This window comes from Anopheles coluzzii, chromosome 3 (genome assembly GCF_943734685.1).
Source record: "Anopheles coluzzii chromosome 3, AcolN3, whole genome shotgun sequence".
Classification (NCBI taxonomy): Eukaryota; Metazoa; Arthropoda; class Insecta; order Diptera; family Culicidae; genus Anopheles; species Anopheles coluzzii.
In genome coordinates, this window is record NC_064671.1 from 7,156,535 (window position 1) to 7,179,597 (window position 23,063).

At 44.7% G+C, this 23,063-nt stretch overlaps 1 protein-coding gene across 5 annotated transcripts; it reads right to left on the bottom strand.

Annotated features, from left to right (window-relative positions):
* Nucleotides 1–322: 322 nt before the first annotated feature.
* LOC120958606 (dual specificity protein phosphatase 3) lies at nucleotides 323–21,423 on the bottom strand. 5 transcript variants are annotated; one of them, XM_040381522.2, is made up of 6 exons: nucleotides 21,323–21,418; nucleotides 20,601–20,933; nucleotides 3,059–3,240; nucleotides 2,865–2,993; nucleotides 2,473–2,582; nucleotides 323–2,397 (listed from the first exon to the last, which is right to left on the bottom strand). In XM_040381522.2, the coding sequence occupies exons 3-6, from the start codon at nucleotides 3,208–3,210 to the stop codon at nucleotides 2,195–2,197; spliced, it is 594 nt and encodes a 197-aa protein (XP_040237456.1). In that variant the 5' UTR covers nucleotides 3,211–3,240; nucleotides 20,601–20,933; nucleotides 21,323–21,418; the 3' UTR covers nucleotides 323–2,194. The 5 variants fall into 5 exon arrangements, with proteins under 5 accessions (XP_040237456.1, XP_040237455.1, XP_040237453.1 ...); XM_040381521.2 differs by having other exon boundaries at nucleotides 20,601–21,423; XM_040381519.2 differs by lacking the exons at nucleotides 20,601–20,933; nucleotides 21,323–21,418 and adding an exon at nucleotides 15,323–15,831.
* Between the last annotated feature and the right edge of the window lie 1,640 nt (nucleotides 21,424–23,063).

Here is a 23,063-nt window from a genome sequence, read left to right on the forward strand (position 1 = left end):
CCGACCGATCCCGGAATTATGGAGATGCAACGCGAGGGAATGTTGCTACTTACCGTTCACCAAAACATTGGCATTGATCAAGTCGCGTTGATAAGATGATCGCTAGCGTTTCTGCTCAAGGAACGGCTCGTGTCCGGCCGTGAATGATGACACTGTTTTGCTTACGGAAAGGATGGGGGACATACACAGCGCTAACGACATCCTCGTGATCACGTTCCTTGCAGTAGATCGATTGGAGCGAGTCAACAGAGCCGCTTGTGGAAGTAAAAATACACACACCGCAGTGTCGGGGTCGTTTTGTTTAGAACCATTTTCTTCTCTGTTTTGTTGTTTGCTCCTTTCTTTATTAGATCATCCATTTCGATGCCTGTGGTGTATGTTTTGGTAGGTGTATGTTTTGTGTGTCATCTCATAATCTCATCGTTACATCGCACGTTATGATTTAAAACCATTCCTAATAGCACTTGCCTTTCGCTTCTAGCCCTTTTACACCTCTTCCCATTCCTATTCGCTATCTGTAAATAGTGCTCTAATACTGCCACCTGCACCTTGGATGCTGGCGTATAGGCAAACGGCTAAAGCATAATCCAGCATTCTGATTATCGGGATACCTTTCCAACTTCCAATCCACGCTTTAAAACTTTCAATATGTCGTCCAAGCGTCTCTACGTCGAACGCTCTACGATGGCTACTTCCATTTTTCTAATGTTTTTTTTCCCCCCCGAACGCTGAAAACTCCATAGGCTCTGCCTTGGCAACGTTTGTTTTGTGTTTCCAAACCCCATTTTTTCTATTCTCTTTTCCCCATTCCCGTTTCGTACGCACGACCAGCGGCTAGAATATGGCTTTGGTTTTTTTGTGTTGTTTTTGAATAATTTAGCACTACTAGTTGTTATCAAAAAGTGTGTATTATCTCCTCCAACTGGCTTGGCTCTTCCTCTGAACTGGCCTAAGCCTGGTCTAGTATTTAATTATTATTATTATTGGTTCTACTGCACTACAACAGCTGATCGTTCGTTTCTCCGCGGTCTAAAACAGTTTGTCCTTAACACAATTTTGTGTCGTTCGATGAGATTCGGAGGTTTTGTTTTTTTGCTTCTTCTCATTTCTTGTTGATTCAAGTGTAGAGTTTGTTTCATTAGATTAGATGTAGTACACAGTGGTAGTTGTCTTCAGAACGTAGTGAAATGGTAACATAATCTCAGCTGACATACGGTGGAGTTTCGGTGTCTCTAGCATCTGTACAACGACCACTCAACCATGACTGGTGAGAAGTTCTGCCTATTGTTGTACTCCCGAGAGCTGACTAGCGGATCTAATCCTAGACAACGGAGTTCCTTTCACCCTTTCAAAAGTCTTCGCACTAGCACTACTACTTGGGTAAAGGATTGGTATGTTTTGTATTTCCCTGGATTGCTGTTGTATCTTCTGCAAAGATCTCTTGTTCGTTGATTGGTTTTGAAAAAACCTATTTGTTAAAGCGAAATTCTGATATTGTTTCTGGTCTTAAATGGTCTCATGAAGGAAATCTTTAGGTTGTTATTTGCTTCTCCAGCTCATGTTTTACAAAAGCGTTCAATGTAGAGCCTTCTCTGTAATGTCATACATTAATCTAACATACAAGAGCAAACACAAACGATCTAAGATGTGTGGTAGAATGTAGTTTTTTTGCATACTTAACTCATAATGTTATATTTGGTGTAGTAACTTCTTTCTGTGCGTCACCTTATTGGACTCCATCAACAATAAACCTCAGGCGAATTGTAATGCTCCAACTCCTCGTGGTGTCTGTCCCTCCCCATATTCGGAATGGATGTTGGAGTAGTGTCCCCAAAACAAGAAAGAAAAATTTTCCCTTCCCCTGTTCGATTTTTTTTCTACATCACAATATTGCCTGCCGACTAGAGCTGCCATCTATATGTCACGAGCACGACCCTGGAAACCTTCAACCGAGCATCCATTACGTACGCCTGCATAGTAAGTGTTTAAAATAGCATTGTTTTGTTGTTCATGTGATTGGATGAGTTAGAGAGTATTAGTTTACACATGCACACAAACACATGATGGGTGCGTGTTGTTCTGCTGTTGGGTTAGAGCTGCTGCCTCGGTTTGCGCCATGTTTTTTTTTTACCCCCACACGTTTAGATTAATATAATCGGCATTATTTCTTCCTGAAGCGTTGGCCACACTCGAGTCAATAGTACAACCGGTCACGCTTCAGCTCATTGTCCAGATCGGCCAGCTGCTGGAGGAAGCCCTCGTTCGGGCGAATGTCCCGATGCATTCGGACGGTGCGGATCGCCTCGGCGGCGGTCATCTTGCGGGCGATCATGAGGTACGCCAGCACGCAGGTCGCCGAACGGGACATGCCCATCATACAGTGCACAAGGACCTTACCTGTTTTGGAGAGAGAAAGATAAAGATAGAGAGTTGAAGATGCTCAAATTCTTACACAAAAGCCAAAAAACTCACCTCCACTGTTGATACCATTCTCGATAAACTTGGAGGCAATGTAGAAGTACCGGCTGATGTCCGTCGTCGGCTGGTCAATCATCGGAAAGCCCATATACCTGAACGTACACCTTGAAACAGTGAGTGATGGTAGAAATACTGCCCAACCCTAGCACACCACTAGCCCACGGTTATTTAGCAGGTGTTTTCCATCTTCCTAGCTGCTCCTCGTGTCGTTTCGGAAGCGCCCAGCAGACACTTTCTCCACGACACGAGGACGCTCTTTTAAGACCGAGGTGTGAAGTGCGAGAGAGTTTTCAGTTTGGTGCCAAATTTTGCCTATCCAGTGTTGTTTTTGGGAGGAAAAGGGGAAAGGGTTCCCATTTTTGTAAGTGGCGTCTACACAAGCTTACCTGATGCCGGACATGTCCCGGTAGTAGCTGTGGCCCGTATCCACCTGCCCGAAGCGAGTGCCTTCCGCCGTGTTCAGCACGTGCGTTACACCGATCAGCCGCAAATACTGTTTGTTTTTAGCTGAGTTGCTGTAATCGTTAATAGAAATGTAAGTAAGAAAGCCGTTACTTTGGTAGCCTTTTCAAGCACTTACGCATCGCCAATGTACAGCCGTGGATAGACTTCATCACAGTCAACGTCGTATAATGCACATTCGGAACGTCGAAGGCCCAGCATGGGCCGGCACGGTGTGACGGAGTAGTGCAGGATCCGCTGTAGCTGCCTGCCGGTCGTTTGTTCTGCCATCTTGTCGTTGTTACGGTAATGTGTCAGATACTGTAAGGAGAGAGAGCGTACAAGCACACAGACAAATTAATACCCAGCACGGAAGAAGTGCGTGATTATCACTCATAGAAAGCGCTAATTAAATATCATAAACCGACCAATCCCTGTGCGAAACCAAAACCCCATCATAATCATCATCATCATCATCAGTGTGTGTTGACGGTCACAAATCAGTTCCGCCAGTCACACGCCCGTGGGTCGTGATGGCTCATAGCTGTGCGCACAGATATCAGAGGCCCTTCCCGAAAGTGGTTCAAGTGAGTCATCAAAACGGTGAAATAAGCCGGTGGACAGAGATTTTACTGGAGCGATAAGTTCGCAACCGTCAAAGGGGCACGCGCCACAACCCGTCCTAGAATTGGGAAGGAAGTACGGTATGGATTATCGATTAGGTACCCCTTTTTTGCGTTCCCATCGGAAGAGTGGCATTGTTCTTTTTTTGCTGCTTTCTACCTCTTTCTCTTGCAAAGTCATTCAAGTGTCTTTGAAAGCGCCAATATTCCTCCAACAGGGAGGACTCACAGAGGGGGGCCAAGGGTGTTCATATTGGCACTTCATAAATCGCTGATAAAGCCATTGAATTATGTATGGTACTGTTTTATACTTTATTTACAGTGCGGAACGCGGAAAAAGAGCCCAAAGAACAATAGCGTAAGCTTTAGTTTAGGGCACGTGTCGTGTCAGTGCACTTCGAAGAGGGGAGGGGAAGGTATAGTACCTAATCCTAGTTGCCCCGGCGTAAGTTCGATTCTTTGCCATCGATAAACATGACAAAACTAATCCATTACCATGATGGATGCAGATCCACAGACAGTGGAGCTTGGCTTCTTTCTTGTTTCGTTGGTACATGAATAACAATGAAGGAATCACAAAGGAGCGTGAACGGTGGATGGTTTTGGACCCTGCCAGAAGACGCACAGGGACTGAAGCGAAGGGGTACATTGTCTCGAACGCGCGTGTCCTCTGTTTGGTGTTTGGCGTGCGTGTTTTATAGATAAAATATTCAAACTGCGAGACATCGATTTGTGTGTGTGTGTGTGTGTGTGTGTGTGTGTGTGTGTGTGTGTGTGTGTGTTGGAGGTGGGATGAGAGGAAGAATAATTACATTAAGTGCACGGTTTACCGATTGTTAAGGATGCTCCAGTTTTGTTCGAAGGGAAATTGGGGTAAACACTCGCAACACTGTCATGTAAAATTCAAAAGTTCAATGACTTCTTGCTGGAGAGTTCTATACAAAAGAAGATTAATAGCTTCATACATGCGATTTTTGTGAAATTTTAATGAACTGTGTAAGGTTTGATAAAAATTGATTGAAGATAAATAAGCCTATTGTAAGCTTTTCTATACAAAGATGAATACATTACACTTTGTCTTAAAGAACATCGTAAAGAATAGCCTTTTATGTAAAAATAAATAAATATGACCCAGTGGTTAAATCCTAAAAGGTCGTGTTTGTCTCTCCATCCATAGGACTTCACGTAAAAAGTCACACAATGCCAGTTACTTCAAAAAGGGTTAGAAAAAAAATAATAAAAAATGTAAAAACTCCAAAACACACAAAACTATTATCATCACAATCCTTCAAGCCATTAATCATCTTTACAGACGTTTGACACTACATCATCATTAATCAGAGTGGATATGCAAATTTTGAGTTTCTCTGCGGTCTAAACCGACAACCGAACCCCCCAATCGAGAACTACATATTCTTCCCATTCTATCAGGTCATTCACCTTCTTCAGAGTTTTAGCCATTTTATGTCTCGGGCGAAAAGAGGTCGTCAGAAGCAGAACAAGTTTTGCCGATCGTAATAATAAAATCTATCCGCACTGTAGTTCGTGTTTTTTTATGAAGAACCCTTCCTCACTGGATTGCACTTCTTTGCTGTTTGCAGCCACTAAACACATAAAACCAAACACTGAACACGCGGAGCACAGCGGTTACAGCATGCGGTTCCGATCAAATCACTTCAAACCAACCAAACTTTGAATCCTGCTCGTCCTTTCGCAAACACGACAACTCGCACCAAAGTCCCAGAACGGAATGACTGCTCCGGTAAGGTAAGGTCCTAACCTACACCCAGGTGTACGACTCCGTACTGTAGCAGCTACCGATTCGTATTCAAATGGCATTCGGGTTTCTGCTTGTCGCGTTTTCCGTTTTTCCTGTGATTCTCCCCTTCTGTAACCGTCTATTGACTGACGAGCTTTTCTACCCATCGCTTGGAGGCATTTCACAATGGTAGATACAAGTGTGTGTGTGTGGTTTGGGAATGGGATCCTCAAACCTGAGGGCTTCCCGAGGCGTCCCTAGCTAATGAATAATACAAACAAATCGACTCGTTGTTTGGTGTGAAGCTTTCCGCAGCAATTTTGGGAGGGGGTGAGCTTTTCACAAGTTGTTGTAACTGGAACCAAACGGACCGGCGGAACTGTGACACCTCCAGACCGTTCTGCTCATGCAATCGGTCCGTCATCGCACGCTACCATTCCCCCGGTCTTTGTGAAAGGAGTTTTCTGCTACCGACAATGCCGAGACTTTCGGGGTCGATGTACGCCTGCTGATAACAGAAGGAGCGGTCATAATGACATTTCCCCTACCACACACACACATACGTGTATTCTATTGGAGGATGTTAATGTATCCAACCGCGTACCTTGCCCCAGGACATACGACCTGAGCTACCTGAGATAATCCGTAGAGTAGATGCTTTTCAATTTCTCGTGTATAATTCAGAGGTTCGCAAATCTCTTTTCCGGGTGTACCCGTCCTATCCGCTTTTGATGGTTTGATGCCTACAGGGCAGCCTCTTATCGTGCAGTATTCAAAACGGAAATGATGGGAAACTCGTATTCCAGTCCGGCTGTTCGTGGAAAAGCGTGATTGAATTAAGTCGTAGCTCGTGTCCTAGCTTGCTCGCTGGTCCCATTCCGATGAGGGAGAATGGTGCCACTTTTCTGGAACACTGCCAAAAACTATGGCGAGCGTTCGTTGGAGAAGAATTATGGACAGTATGTTAGGGCAGGTAGATTTGTGGATTTGAATATTGCTCCCATTTTTTGGGATGGTTTAAATGAGCACTGAGAAGGTATTAAGACAATTAGCATCCTGCAAGTACCTGAGAGGGCTTTGAAGGATTATGCAGATTTTTGGAGCATTCGCCAACAAGATATCACTGCAATAGTAAACTTTTGGAATGGTTGGAAGGAGTCATTTCACTTGCTTACTCTACTGCGACACAAAAAAGGCGCCAACTTTCCTGTAAGTCATCGTACGGCGGGGTCGTTCTTCGAAATTTTCGCTGCGACACTCATTTCCGAAGCAACGCGTCGCTTGAAGGACGTGACTCGACCTCTCAACCCATCGACAGCCGGCACCGGCGGTCAGTAATTTATTCAGCCTGTGAATTGTTGTGTTCTGGTGAAAAATCTTTACATTCCAGTTCCCCGAAATTGGGTTCGTAGTAAATATTGTAGTACGGGCAAGATGACCTTCAGCTAGAGCTTAGTGTCAGCCGTGCTCAGAGGAAAGGCAACGATGTTGCCATTCTAGTGGCAGAGTTCATCGATCGAAAGGGTTCGAATCGTGTACGGGAAATTCGTATTGTCGTATGCTCTTGATCTACTTCTACCAGTGCCAGCGTGTTACCGTGTGGGTAAGCTTCCCCCTAGTTCAAGGTCAGCAGTAATTCCGCTGAATGAGAGTGTCACTCTCGGAATACAGGGTGACAACGACATAGTGAGCAACGCTACATTGCAATGGGAGTACAAAAGAATGGTAAGGATGGAGGACAAAAAAGCAATAATTAAATATAGTAGTACGGGAGTGTTACTTTGTACATTTGTTGTGAACGTTGACAACGTTACTGCTAGGATATGATCTATTCCATTAGACAAAGTATCCATTCGGGTGGTGCATGCAACGTAATTACCCGCGACAGGCTACAACGAATCGATCGGACACTAATATGCGATGGTGAACAATGCATTGCATTTTGTATGGAAATGGGAATTGGTACCCGCTTCCTGGAAATCGCAAATGGGGAAAAGGTTGTGGGCGGTAGATTGCAGGATTTAATCGCTCTACATTCCAAAAGCTATCAACCGGCAGTACAACTTTGCCGAAGGAACTTTCAAGCAAAAAACTTGTTCGATAGTAATTAAACAGTTCGGAATAGCATTCTCCAAACCGTTCGCTTTGTTCGGACAACCACCCCCAATAGACCATGATTCCTAATCACTCCCAATCAGCTAAAGCTTTCGGCTCTATTTTCACTGCTGAGCGGGGCGAAAACTTCCAATCAACGGCAAACGCGCTGTGCGCTAAAAAGGAACGACTTCATCAAACATGAAACCTAATTGTGTTTGCATGCTTGCTTTGTACTTTATGTACGTACAGGGGCAAGTGGAACCGGTCAACTGGACGCTTCTTTATCGTAGTAATTTTACCTACCATTCAGCCACCGACTAGAAATAGCAATTACACAGGTACTCTTCAGCCACCAGCAACGAGGGTGGAGGAAAAATCGTGCGACGTGGAGAAAAGGATTTTGCATGTTTTCCAGTTCACCTCGCAAAGCAAACACACAACGACCCTTGGCCAGACGAGTGAGGCCGTACAAAGAAGGAAAAAAAAACCCTGAAGAGGCACTGCTGCAAGGGCGTTCTTCTTCCCCTTTCAAAACTGTGCCGTTGTCCTTCGCCTGAACCTCGGTGAGAGGTGCAACTCCGCTAAGGCAAAGGGAATGTGCGGATGGAAAGTGGAAAATGGAAAAATTATTAGGACAAGGCCACCAGGAAGTCCCTCATCCCCTCACACCGATAACTTCCGACGGGGATGAGGTGAAATGAATTTGTTTGTTTCAGTTTCCGATGGCAAACGCGTGCGGGAGTGTCGCTGTTTGTAACGCCTAGCAACGAGCGCAAGTAAACAACGTAACGCATCGTAACGCTCGCTAAAGGCTGTGCTAAACGATGCGGTTTGTGTGCAGGGGAGATCAAGTTTTTTGTTTGTGGTCCGGTAAAAATTGTCCAAGGATGGTAATTTTAAGAATTAGATATATTGAACCTTCTCGATTAGGATAAAAGTATAACAAATTTTATTTTATTTTAAACTTGTTATCTTATTCAGTCGTTATAATCTACAATGGATTCGTTTTCATATATAAAAAATTGTGTTAATTTAGTAATTACTTAAAAATGCTGTAATAAATCAAATGAAAAGAATGTAAATTGTAAATTACTTCACAGTTTATCCTACTTGAGGGCAACTACCATAAAAATGTCATTGGTGAGAAAATAATCAAACATTCAGCCATGCTAAAACTATTTTCTCACAAATCACGCTACACAAATCGAGAAAAACGTCACGAAACTTTTACAATAATAAATCATCCGTGAAAAATGCTGCTAATGAAAACCAAAAGTTGACTGCTCTTTGTTTTCCCCTCTGGCAAAAATAGTTTTAATCAACAAACTTTCCGCTTATGCTTCGTTTGAGCGAATTTCAAGCCTCACTTCAAACTCTTTCTGCAGAAAAACTATGCAAACAAATCAAAACGCAATATAGCGTGGTGGGCACATATGCACACTTTTCGTGTGGGCATTTTCCCGCCATAATGGAGCGGTACGGTTGACCGAAGTTGACAAATATTATTCCCACAGAACAGGCAGGAATGTGTGGAGTTTGTTTTCCTCTTCTTCGTACACCTTTGCGCACGTGTGACCTTTATTTGGGCCTCTGCTTGACGGTGGTTGACGGTTGTTGTTTTCGCGTATTCGTAGCACGATGCAAATAATAGATACCATTTACGGGAATTAACTGCATACCCGGGAGAGGAACGGTTGGATGCACTGGACCTCGAAGGTGGGTGGAATGGCATCCCTTTTAATACCTTAACCGATCGATAAAACCCGCGAGATAAGCGCGCTTGTTTACTTTATCCACTTCAAACCGGGACGCACGGTTGTGACAGATTCGTGCAAAACATCACCACATGACCACACAGATATGCACACCGCCTGATTCTCCCGAGAAGGGAAACTAATTACACGCGAACGCTGGGAAACATCCCACCCAAACCGTTCCCGTTGGCGTTTGCTATAATTGGATTATAATTGATTACTTCTCCTCAGCGCCAATAAAGGAAACTGAGCCCGGATGTGGTGTGTCGTCGAGTGGATCTTGTAATTATTGATGTTGCTGGTGGTTTTGTTATGCTACCTGGCGTAGAGATGGATCGATGGTTGGGAGGTTTTGGTGAGGTAAATCATTTATTGAGTTGATGAGAAAATGCACTCATGCGAATTTACATTTCTGGCCGCTGTAAGTAGCTGATTGGATGTTATTTTGGACGCTTTTGGAGGACAGTTTGGATGGGTCAAAGTTTGATCGTAAATTTTGTCGCTCCAGTCACAATTGCGATCAACATCAAGTTGAAAAACGAAAAGGAAATAAAATGGTTCCTCATTGTGTGAGAGTATTACTTTACGCAGCGAATCCACGGTGCGATTGATTGGCTTTAAATCGAACACAGTAACGAGTTTTTGGTTCCAAACCACGCGATTCTATATCGCTCGCTCGCTGTGAGTGGCAATTTAACGATCCAATAAGTCATAACTCTAGAGCATCGTTAATTCTATCGCTCGTCGGGCCACTGAAAACCACTCACCCAGCTCGCCCAGCGCAAGGTAATAAAGCAAAATGGGAATTCTAGTCTCGGACGCCACGGTCCATCCCATCCAGCATTCCAATGTCATGATCGTGTTTTTCACAGTTTCGGCTTGCGGGTTTACTTCAAGCACACACACACATACAAGCAGTTTGTGAAGTGTAAAAATAGTTCCACTCCACTCGCAGCGTGCCGTGGTGTGTGAAAATGTGCCAAACTTTGCGCGCGGTTCGCCACCGGCTAGAATGATGTTCGGCCCCCTTCTTGTCTGATGACATTCATCCAAAATGCGTGGAACATAGCGTGTGTGGGGTAGCGCAAGGTGAGATCTAGCGTGGTCTCGTTTCGCGTTAATGCGTCTAAAGTTACACCCACAGCGCACAGCGGATTATAATTAACTTTGCGCCGCGACGATGTTGCAAGGTGCAAAAACGGGAGAAAGAATTTAAACAATTTTCCTATTCAAGGTTCTATTTGAAACCACCGTTCATTTAGCACATCCATTATAACAGTCGGTGGAAAACATTTACCATCGCACCTGTAGCAACTGAATTGAAGCAGCCTTTTTTGCGACAAATTACGCCGCTAATTGGATGCAAGTTATGAAACGCTCCACACAACAGTTTAGAAAAGGAAAATAGCAGTGCAAAACAAAAAAGCGCACGCTACAAAGTAAACTTAAGCTTGCCGTTCCTTTCAACGCTCCAGAGCGTCCTCCGGTGGGAATAATTACGAACCATTAGGTATGCCCACCGCGTTCCGCACGAACACGTCCAGCACCGGATTAGGAGATTCGTTCCAGAAGTTCCGCTTGCCACCGCCGCACGCACCGCTGCTGAAGAGGTTGTTGGGGCATGGATTGTTGGCCTGGGCACAACAAGAATACTCACACAGATTGTGTGTGTGGGCGAGTTTTCTTTATTGCATTCCCACTTGTCGTCCGTGCACTGGAAATGTGGGAGCTGTTTGGCGTGTCTGCCTTCTACCAAGGCACAATTGTAGAACTGGATAAAGGAAAAAAAATACTGTGCAAAAGCTTTTCCCTTCCCTTTTCGTTCCTAGCTAGCAATTGGGGAGGGGGAATATTGATCTTCTCAAGCGCTAAACACAATGGTCCTCTCGGTCGGCTTTATTGCGCGCCAGGAAATCGGATTCGGTGTGTCGGTACGTGTCCATCGCCCCCGGGGGGAGGACCAGGGGAAATAAAGCACCGTGGGAAATTAATGGATTTCAGGAAAATTAAACAACGGTGATAAATCCAATCTGGCATTCCGGGAGAGAGAGAGAGAGCTGGAGAAGGAGCATGATTTGTCACCCGAGGTTTTTGCCGGCGACTGAGCTGTAAAATCGCATCGCTCGATGCTCGCTTTTGCGCTGCTGGCGTATTTCATTTTAACAGCTTTCCATGGAGACGCCCGGTGGTTGGTTTTTGTTATTTTATGATTTCACTTTGCAGTGCGCCGATTGTCTGCCCTAAAGGTGCAGACAATAAAAGTTATGCTTTTTGCGGTGAGATGCTTGCGAGAAAAGTTTTAATTTTAAATCAAAGTGTAAGCATCACTGCAATGGTTCATTTCGAGTGATGCAAATGATTAATTTATTTATTTGGGCCAAACGGTGGTGATGCACCTGAGGAGCATTTTTACTTCGTGTTTTTCTTCGTTGAACTCAAAAAAAAGCCATTAAAATGCCATCCACTTGTGCCGCTTGCACAAATCGGGTAACAAGTGTTTATTTTAATTGTGACAAATGCTTTTCTCAACTCCGCCCTAAAAACCCCCTGGCTGACACACTTTATTCTCGGGCTGCTCGGCTTGGCATCATCCCAATCGTTCTTCTCGCAAGCGTCATTATCATCCAACACACCGCTGCTCGTGTCGTCAGGTTCAATTGTAAGCAATACCGCTGGGAGTATCATCAAAACCCTGACTCTCCTCCCGCTCTCGTAGACCAGAACGATAACCGATGCAATGAAAACAACTCTCACCTCCACTTATGCTTATATTGCCAAAAACTGACCATTGAAGAGCGGGTGAAAGCGCACAGCGCGGCACACATAAAAAGAGGGAAAATAAAACGATTCCCTTTCCTACCTCCAATCCCCCACCACAACCATGGCAAACGGTTTCTATTTTTGTGGTGCCCCCACTCTCCCCCCAAAACAACACACCGAAACAAGAGGAACAAGAGATGACGAGGCATGGTCGCCCGTAAATATAATCGTCCGTAACGTTTGTTAATATTTATGTTCTCGCGTTTGCTCGGAGGTAGTACAGTAGTAACGGTTACATTTAGCTGTTTGCATTCTTCTTTTTTGTTCCTCCTTTCTTCTTCGGTTCGGTGACCGCTTCGGCTATCAGTGGGGAGCCTGTGCGAAGGTGTCCATAATCTGACACCTCGGCGTAAATAATATGTGCAAAAATCGCAACACACGTCTCCTTGTTGGTGGGCCACAATCGCTTGTATCTTTGTGTGTGTGTGTGTGTGTGTGTGTGTAATTTGTGGGAAAGTTTGGTGAGGATTTATGGATAAAGTTAGAATTGGGATTGAGCGCGGCGAATATGTGTCCGAACAGCTGTGCAGCCGTGTCTGTTATCAACATTGGTGTGGGCCGGGTTGCAGCTGGAGGCTTGATTATTTATGATTATTTTTGGAATGGGCGACGGGAGACGCAGCAGCAACGTTTTTAGCTAATGTGTTGGATTTGAAATTATTGTAGTGGCGGTGCTGCTTGTGATTTACAGCGTGCAATAAAATAAGAACATTGCTAAATCCTAATAAAGCAATAAAGTACCCCATATTGCCTACATTCAGGCGTATAATCAACTGTTAAATAGAAGCAAAATTAATATTGCCATATTTTGCAACAACACAACTCTTTTCAAACTTCCTCAAAATGACTCCGTTTTGCAAGAAAGTCCCCCCCCCCCCCCCCCCCCCCGGAACCAACTCTACACCTCAAGGCAAATTACATTTATTGCACATCAAAAATAGCTCTGAAGCACATTAAAAGCTAATTTTGATGCATTATTAAACGGCATCACGGTAGCTGCATTCAAACCCGACAACCTCAAAAAAGCAACCACATGCTCCGCCAGCGTGTCCTAGAATAGACATTCAAGACCCCTGACAAGAACCGGGTCCCCAACATCCTGTGGCATGGGGGTCCTACATGCTTTACGATGTACCTTCCGTCCTCGGTCAATGGGGGGGGGGGGGGGAGCGACCTTTTTTCTTCACTTAAGCGTTCAAAACCTTCGAGATTGCACTTGCACACTTGCGAAAAAAAAGTCCAATCCAATGGTCCAATTTAGCCCCTCCGCAAAGGTCTTCTGCAAAGGTAGAAAACCGGGTCTGGGTTTCTATTACGAGCGCTGAGGGGGAGATTTGCATTCGCACAGTTGTTATGCATCGTGTGCGGCCCGGTTCGGTATTTCTAGCACGTGCACGTCCTGCACTCTATCTAGTACCGCCTGGTTGTACTTCTACCACATACACACAGATACACACACACACACTGCAACTGCTTTTGCTCAAAGTTCAAACGCGTAAACAGTCACACACCCCGTGAACGCCCACGCCCAAGAAGTTCGCCCCCGCACGATGCGTCGATGGGGCGAACGCGTGGCATCTAAAAATGGCATTCCCGGCGTACCAACGTGCGGTGAGGATGTTTGCATATTTTTTGCACAATTCCATTCACGGTCACCGCACCACCGGTTGTGGTGGTCGCCGCATTCGGTTGGACCGCGGCAAGCAAGCGGACAGGTTCATCCGGGAACTGTCACGCATCGTCTGGTTTCATCGTGTCGGGCAGGTGATAATGACTATAATTAGAGGGTTTATTTGCAAATGCCCACAAACGGTGATGGCTAAATTTATTTCAAGGTAAAGTTAAATGTGTTTGAATGAGAGACAGATTGATGAGAATCTGTAAATTGTAAGTTATTTTTGTTTAGTGTTGCAAATCATCTAATCGCAACACTAAATCATTACCGTTCAATGTCTCAGAAACAACTGATAGCATCATTGGTAATTAAACTGAAGCTCTATCTATCATCAAACTGCTCCGCTCGACCGGCAACCGATGCAACCGTTCTTGTGACGCATCCAATTCCACTCGATTGACTCATCCGCTCATCTAGAATGGCAACAAATCCCCGAACAGACTGATCGAGCTGCCCAGTTTTACCCACCCCATTCGGTACATTGTCATCGCTAGCCGCTCGGGATAATCTATTTCCGGTGATTCGGTTCGGAATAAAAGGTAGGGCCATTTAGAACACCGGGGAAGCATGTAGCATCGCCGCAGCTGATTTGCAATCATCTCCACCCCCATCCTTCCCACAGCGAAACGATTATCCAACCGTGCAAAACAATAACAAACAATGGTGGCGGCGATCCAAACCCGTACGGCGTCATTTGTGACCCTTCGACCTGAGCGATGGGGTACTGCCGGGGGGTTAAATGTATGCTCATAACTAGTGTGTGCTGGCCTGTGGTACATCGTATCATCAGATCAGTTCCCGGGGCGTACCGCTGGCCGGGCCGAGCTCCTTTGTGACACACTAAATCAATTGGGCTATTAACGATCGGTGTGAGGCAGAAGAGAAGGAAGCAAAATTGCACCATCGAACCGGATGATAGGTTACATTCGAACGAGTTACGACCGCCACCGACCTTTCCCGATTAGCCGGATAAATGATGGGATTAGGCAGCAGACAGAAGCAATCAGTTGGGTGTTATGTTTTTTTGTTTTGCTTGCTTACGTTTCTTCGTGCCAAAAGGTGAACGTAATGCGTATCGATGCATGGGGAAGCATCAATTTTCATACGAGCTCCAATAAAGCATTGTAGGAGTGATTGGCCCCGTAAGAGTTGTTTGAGTGGAAATAGATAAGCTTATAAGAGTCGATAGTTTATCTTGATTTAAAGTTTTCGGCAAATTACATGAAAAACTGTTTGCTTTTTTCTATTTAAAAGGCAAAAGTAGGAACAAATATGAAAAGAAAGGTACAACAGAGACTAAAACGTGGTTATTGTCTGCATAATAATAAGCAATGAAGAGCGGATTGTATAACTTTAGGCGTTTTTGCATGTTTTCTGCTCAAAACGCTCAGAGATGCTTTCTACTTTCTATAATACTTATTAAAACATCTTTAAAAAAGGGTTAATATATCAATAAGCAAAGGGAAAAAGCTAATTTGCAAACCCCATAAAGCTAAACGTTCAATCCCCAATTAAAGCCAGCTTACGATCAAACCCAATCAAACTCCGAAAAAGCTCGATGATGGGCGATTGTGTGGAGGAAAAAACTCTCCCTCTGTTTTTTTTAAACGTTTTCAACCCATTTAACCCTTTTCTCCCTTTCCCCATTCACACGCATACAAACAAACACACATACCGCGTATCTCCAGGACATTTTGTGTGGTCGTAGCTGTTGTTTAATCGATGCCCGAAATCACTGAACGCTTTAGCCGTTTAATAAACCCGAAAGAGGTAACGGAGGTTGTATTCGGTTGTTTTCTTTTACTTTTCACTGTTTTCCACTCTCGGCAGGCTGAACCTTTCACCCCAAATTTCGATTGCAATTTTAAATACACACCAACACACACTGAGCACGATCCAATACACTACGTGACACAATTGGGATTTGACACGAAATAGTTTCGCGCTGTTTCGTGAAGCGGGAAAACACCTGTTTTTTTCCTATTCGATCTATAAACGATTCAAAATTTTCTTTCTCAAATGTAAAACTCTATTTCAAAACCGTTCCACTGCACGGAGCAAATGGGAAATGGGGAGTTTTTGCGAAAAAAAAGCAGCCAGCCCGTACAAAGCGAATCTGCTGCCCGGAGTATCGAGACACGTGCTGCAACGGTCGCGGCCTGAGCTCAACTAACCTGCTCGCGACGAACCACGCTGCCAACACTGCCGGCGGAAGGGCCGACGCTAAAGCCAACACTTCACTCCCGTTTTTACCCCTACACCGGCGCCCACCCCGCCCAACGAATGCATTCATTCAACCCACACACACAGAGACACTAACACACCTCGCACCAGTAGCACCGTGTTTGTGTACAGAAAAGTTTGAAACCGTCGCTGCTCGATGAGGGGTGAAAATTCTTTACGGGAAAATGATGGATGCACACAGGGTTGGATGGAGGGGGGGGGGGGGGGGCTGATGCGTCACCCCATCGGCTGGTGACCTCCACAGCAGCGGTAACGAAAACAAACTCGCATGCATACACACACATCGATAGGTGTTGCGATGCGTGGCCACGATTTTCCACACCTGTCGGTGGAAGAGCGGCGAGTGGATAGTGGTATTTTCCTTAGTTTTTCACTAAAAAAATAGATGAACACTGTGCTGTGTTTTTGTTTTTTCTTGCGGCATCCTCTCACTTGTTGGCTATCGCGTGCGATTGAACATTTACGTGGGCGATGACTGACACAGCGCAGCGTGAGGGGATTACAGCAAAAAACACACCACACGTCTTTATATTCAAATCTTGCTTTAGAGCATTTTTCTTGGCTGTGCGCACAAAAGAAAAGGTGCCGTGTTGTATCACGTTTAATAAGATTTTAAATTTAATCCCTTCCTTCTGTCCAAAGCAAGTCAACACCCTACTAGCAATGAGAATGTAAAAGTGTGCGTCTTTCAGGCGAGGGGCATGTAGAAGCAGGGGGAGACGGTTGGAAATACGCGGAATTGCGCGGCGGCGAGAGCGTGTTTTGCTTTCTACACAGTTTTTGCACTCACACAATCACACATGTGTGAATGTGTGCGTTCACTTTCAGCCAGCGCGCTCAGTTTGGTTTTCTCGCAGCGGCTTGCTGGTGTCGGTGTCTCGCTCGCACTAGTGCAGCGAGTGTTCCTTAAATTTTGAGGTAATTTTACATAATTTGAATTTAAAAAGTAATTTGCAAACGAAAAAATTAAAAATGATTAACTTTAGCATGATTTTGCATACCGTTAGGCGCTTGTTAAAAGTCAATTAAGGATCATTTACTACGATACTGATCATTTTTTCTAATACTGGATGAGTTAATCAATCGTACTGAAAATACTTTAACACATTTTTATAGAGGACAGTGACCTTTACATTAGCGAAAGAAAATGCTAAAAAGAAGTAAGTTGCCCCATTAGTGTCGTGTTTCAATTTACCACAAAAGTTGTTTTTATTCCATTCTTTTCTGATTATCTGCTGCAATCCATTCAGTGAATCAAAACTACAGGCAACACTATTCACCATACAAAAACCAGTTTTTTGGGTGGTAAGATAGGGAAAGAATGCGAAAAAAGGACGCAACTTTGCTGTGCACAAATTGCCATCGTCATACCGCAAGCAGAACAGCGCCCAAAAGCAGATAATAAAATGCGTATTTGACCTGTCAGGCGACGAAAATGCGGCCAACGACCCAACGGTTCGGTGCAAATGGTTCTGTGGGGAAAAAAAAAACAAGAAAACTCGTTTCTCAGAAGACTTTCCTGCTCGAAGCACGGAGCGGTGGTGGGTTACCAACTGATAATGATGATATTGTCACGCTTCATTTGATAAAACTGTTCATCTGGCCAGAAGGAAAAGCACATCGCGCACAAGCTCTCTAGACGCTTCTCCGGAAGGCGCAAAGTGATATGAAGGAGAAGGAGTGGGAAAAGCCCCCACCGCCACAAGGAATCGCAAGGAAGTAATGCTCGTGGCTACGATGCCTTCGACACTGACGCTCATTAGAACCGACGAGAGGCTTTTGGCTTTCTCATCTACGACGTTTTGCCCGCTCCGGTGCTGGGTGGGAAGGAAATTGGATTTCACCACGAGCGGACGCGCACGTCGAACGTCGGCGGTCGAGAATCGAAAAACGAGCTCCAAATTGACGTCTCCTCAAGCCTGAACGTCATTCTGATTACAGATGCCGAACCAAAAAAAAACAAAGAAAAAATGGGGAACAAAATACGGACAAGAAAATGTTTCCCATTTGAATGAATATTGTTTTTACTTTGCCCTTCTTGTGTTGTGCCGCTTTTTGTAAGAGCTTTGAGCTCAGAGCTTCAGCAGGTTATGTAAATATTGCAAACTACCGTAAGTTTGCGAAATAACAAAACCAATGCTTTGGCTGCGCGAATAACAATCGCGAAAGGTTAAGGAAATGCTTGCAGTCGGTGGGCGCCAACGGGACATTCTTCGCATTCGCGTGACACAGAGCCCTGAAAGGTTACAAATTAAAGAAGTGAAGCACCACAACGCTCAGCACAGCGCAGGAGGAGGAGTACAACATTCCTTCCAGCACTGAGTGGGGGGGGGGAGGCCTCATTATCTGGCAAAAGAGCCGGCGAAAGGTGCCCTCGAATGTCAAACTGCCGGGCTGCCTGGTAGTACTAGTGCTTCCTTTTTGCTTCCTTTCCTTCCTCGAGCGTAAATACTACGAAGAGAAAACTATCCCAACAAACTGATAGAGAGGGAAAGAGAGTGAGAGGGATAGAGATGGCAAACGGGGACATACATTTGCTCGATTTCATTCAATTTCACAATGAATCGAGCTTTTCCAGCAGCGTTGTGCTGTTGGGCTTGCGGAGGCTTCCCTCGTTTCGCTGGTGCTTTATTAAATATTTACCTCACCCCCATTGAGGCAGTCGCAATTGGACCGGTTGCGTTGAGGTGGGCCCAGAAGAAAAGAACGTTCTTGGAGTGGGCAACTGGAACAGCATAGTTTTGCCGCCAGGCAAGTCCTGTAAAGCGTAGGCCTTAATGATTGTTCGCTGCTGTAGCTTTTCTGTCTCTCTCTCTTTCTCTCACTCTGCAACAGCATTTAAGGGATGATTGGAGGATCCGATCCGACGAGGGAAAATGGAAATTATACGGCAACAACATTGGCAGTGGGCATGCTTTGCTGCTGGTTCATTGTAAGCTCGTTATACCCGGAACATGCTTTATTTGTGCTTTATTTTCTCTCTCGTTCGCTCTCCACACCGCTTCGTTTTCCAAACAATACGCATAATGTTACATGAATAAACGATTTCACATTCCACATCGCTTTTCTGGGTGGGCGAAATTGGGAATTTCGAAAGTAATCCGCTGACTTAAGTGGAAGGCTTGCCGATGAAGTGGACCTACTGCTTGGTGAAATAATTATTCCACAACGAAATATGGAGTAGAAACATTCAAACATGTCAGAAGGTTTAAATTATTCTCGTAATGTATTATACTGCATTGTTACAGGGTATAATTACAACGACGTAAAATGTTGAAAAAGTCCAAAATTATAGTTTGGGAAATAAATAACTCAAATCAGTGAAGTTTGAACTACATTTTGATGCAATATTATCAATTATGAACAGTTTTATTTATTTATTTACAATTATTTGATGTTAATTGCCTATATGATGGCTAAATGTCTCCCAAAAGTTTTTGTGATTAAAGTCGATGAGGGCATCATTCTATGAGATCCGTTTTCATAATCAACTTCTAGCCCCAAGCTTCTTTAAACATATCCACCGACATCTCCCAAACAAAGATCTGTATTTCCAACACATTAAACCATTCATTTTCTCCCTTCCAATAAAAAATAACACCCATCAATCCCGAAAGAGTCTACATTCTTAAGCACACATACGTTCTTTCTTGTTGTTTTTTTGCCTCACTGCCTTTTCAAAAGAACCCGCATTCATGTGCGAAAGATTGTCGGATAAAAACCCATCTTCGATCATCAAAAAAAAAAAAAAAGGCTACAAACACACAGAAGGTAGCCTGAAACCTGCCTATCCGGCGCGGCGATACCTTCGTCATCGCCCGTCGGGACAGATTCACTACTGTGTCCCAAAAACGGCGTGAACCTTCCACATGACAGGCAACACAGCTTCTCGTCAAAGCGTAAACAGCATCTCGCGCGCGTAGCGTCTCGGTTTGTCTGTTGTGTGATATATTCTGCCCGTCGAGAAAACATAATCCCGCACCGTCTGAATGCTTTACGATAAGCTTAACCTGCCATCTACTTCTTCTTCGTCTTCTTCTTCTTCTTCTTCTTGTTTGAGGGTCTAGTCGTCGCTTCGCTTTCACATCCGGCTGGCCGGCGTTCGGAAGTGGCTCAAATTTCCGTCCGGATACACGAGGGCCTAACCATTAATCATCCATTTTCCAAAAGCTTTATCAACGTTTGGTATGGGGGGGGGAAGAAGAGGACAGTCCCGCATCCACATCACCAACACGTTTGGACATTGGCTTTTCACCACCACTAACAACAACAACAACAACAACCCTACGCGGACAGCGCTCTCCATCTCATTCTCGCGCCAGGGCTTTTCCCGCTCACGCAACTGCTCACGTGAGCCTTGCTCGTTCGCGCTGCTTTTCATCGATGTCATCGGGCGCAAAACGTCGCGTATTCCCGTACACCAAAAACCCAGACAGAATGTGACGAAACGAGGGGAAAACGTGGTGGTGCCTATTGCTGAGAAGAGGATGAATTAGATGAATACCCTATTTGACCGTGAACCTTTACTGCGTCTCAGCGACGATAGGCGTCTCGTCATTTGGAAATAGCGCGCGTATTTTTTTTTTGCGCAATCCAATAGAACAGTTCTAGGTAATCTCCCCAACCACCCCCCAAAACAAACCGCCAATCCCCCCCACAACAAGGTGCGCGATACATTGGCTGCGTTTAAATATAGCAACGATACTTACGGGGGTACGCGTATACAGATGCGCCTCCGTTGCACACTTGCAGCGCTGCAGTTTTGCACCCCAACGTGATGCAACCACGCGTTGCGTCGTTGCTGGTGTGTAGATGGGGTAGAATTGAAATACGAGTGTGTATGGGAAGATAAATGACAATCTACTTCACTCCCGGGTTTGCCGAGGTGTTTGCGTGCGGCGTCGTACCAGAGCGTCTCTCTCACACTGCTATCACAGACTTGACTGATGCGTCACTAAAGCTTAATTAATTTCACAAACACACACACACACACGTCAACAGTTGCTGATGCTACTACATCACCTTTTTTTGCGCAGTGACTGCTGGAAGGAAAACCAAAGCTCCAGAAAACGGTCCTCGGACCTCAACGCGGGAAGAAAGTTAGTTCACTATGGCGCACACACACACTTCGCCGTATTTGGTCACCGGTTTAACACACGTAATGTGGCGCAACAACACATCAGCTACGATGGAAAACAACAACAACAAAAATCGCCCTCACACACCCGCTGAGGTTGATGAATGGCGGAAAAAAACACCTCCTCAGGACATCGCTCTCTTTGTCTCTATCCAGCAGGTCCGGTCGGGAGTTTCCACAAAGGATTCCTTGACTTTCCCTTCTGTCGCCTGTAGGAGAGGGAGGCTCTTTGGTCGGTGGGTGATGACGACGATAACAAATAACAAAACACAGCCCCACCACACACACACTCACGCAGTAGGGCGCTGCTTCTCGGGTGGCTCGGGAAGGAAATGCTGGAACTGGGCGTCCGCGCGACTTGCTGCGACAGCGAGCGAACTTTGAATGACGTCGACCGGCGGTCACGAGTCACGCGTCGAGTTGCTGCTCCGGTTGTGTGTCGTTGAACGGAACGAAACGCCAGAGCGCGTGCGGAGAGCGCAAAATGCCGGCAAAATTCATCAAAACACATTGGTGGATGAGAGAAATGAGCTTGGAATAGTTCCAAAAAAGGTTAAGTAATGTTTAAAAAGGGAAAAACAAGGAAATTGAACCGGTTATGAAATCAAATTACGTACACGTTTTTGATTGGCATTTTCAAAAATATTTCCACAATATGCCTTTGTTATGCTTTATTTTTTGCTCACCCTTAGCTCCCTTCGCTTTCCCGAAAGCTTCTCAACCCGAGAGCTTTTCTACTCGGAAATGAACCAATGCCTCGGTTGGTGGCTTCGCGCGTGTACAGCCGGGAATGAACCCCCCTTGGTCTTTTGGCGCTCGGTGTTTCGGGAAATCTCTGAATGGGCATGACGTACGTACGCTCGCTCGTACCCGTAACGCCGTGGGGCCCTTGGCGCTGGTGAAATAAAAAAGAGAATCGACCGAAACGTAATCAAGCCTTGCGGGGCTCGTAAGGCTTCATGGGAATTTTGTTGGCGCATGTATGTTGTGGATTACGTTGGGGGCCAAAAATTGGTTCATTGTACTACGATGGGTGTGAGATCAGAGGAAGTACTTGTACTGCGTTGGGTGTGTGTGTGTGTGTGTTTGATGTGTTATCAAAAAATAAGCCATTGATTTAGTTGATTGAATTTTTGAGGACGAGTTCCTGGAAACTGTTATGAAATCGATTCCATCGGGGCTTTCAGGAACGATGAGGATAGAAATGTGTCTTTGAACCTCCAAATTTCTGGATGTTGTTCCCGATTATAGATGATGAAAATACTTCCTATAATTTTGAAAAAGAAAGTTGTTATTTGATGGTTTAATGGAGAACTCATCTGGTTGTACACAATCGGTATTGGATAAATTCCGATTTGAATCATTTAATTTTTAATCATTTCTGTTCCATTTATTAAATTTCATAAACCTTAAAGAACTCTAACGGTATTTTCTGTAATCGTCTATTCATTATTATTCAAACAAAAGCCATTTTTGATATTCCATTTGCTAACTTTACTGTTAAATAGAAATGAAAAAGGAAACACACACAAATTGCTGCAATATTTAAATTTTCCGCCTTTGTTCCTACTCTGTTCCCACTGTTCCAATTTTGACCCGCTCGTTTTGAAGCGTTTCTCCCAAGCGTTTCAGCTGTCATCGCCCGCCAGTGTGGCCAGATTATTTAGGCGATTTTCGGTAGGCGCATCAAAATTTTATCGGTAGTTTTCGGTAGGTTAACCGTCTTGTGTACGACCAAAAAACATCACGTAATCGTACAACCGCCTACCCGGGTAGGCCACACATTTTGTATGGAACAATAATGTTTTTCGTGGTTAAAAGAGCATATCTTTTGAATTTCTTTTACAGGGTTTACCAGCATAATAAACAACTGTCCACTTGTTTATAATAATAGTCGTTTTGAATAGACACCGCTGTCTACCACTTGCTCACACGTCAGATGGTGTACCCAAGTGCCACAAATCCACTAAACGACCACTAAATGGCTTCTACACGACTCCAGTTCTCTACCTAAACGGAATATAGAAAGACTTCG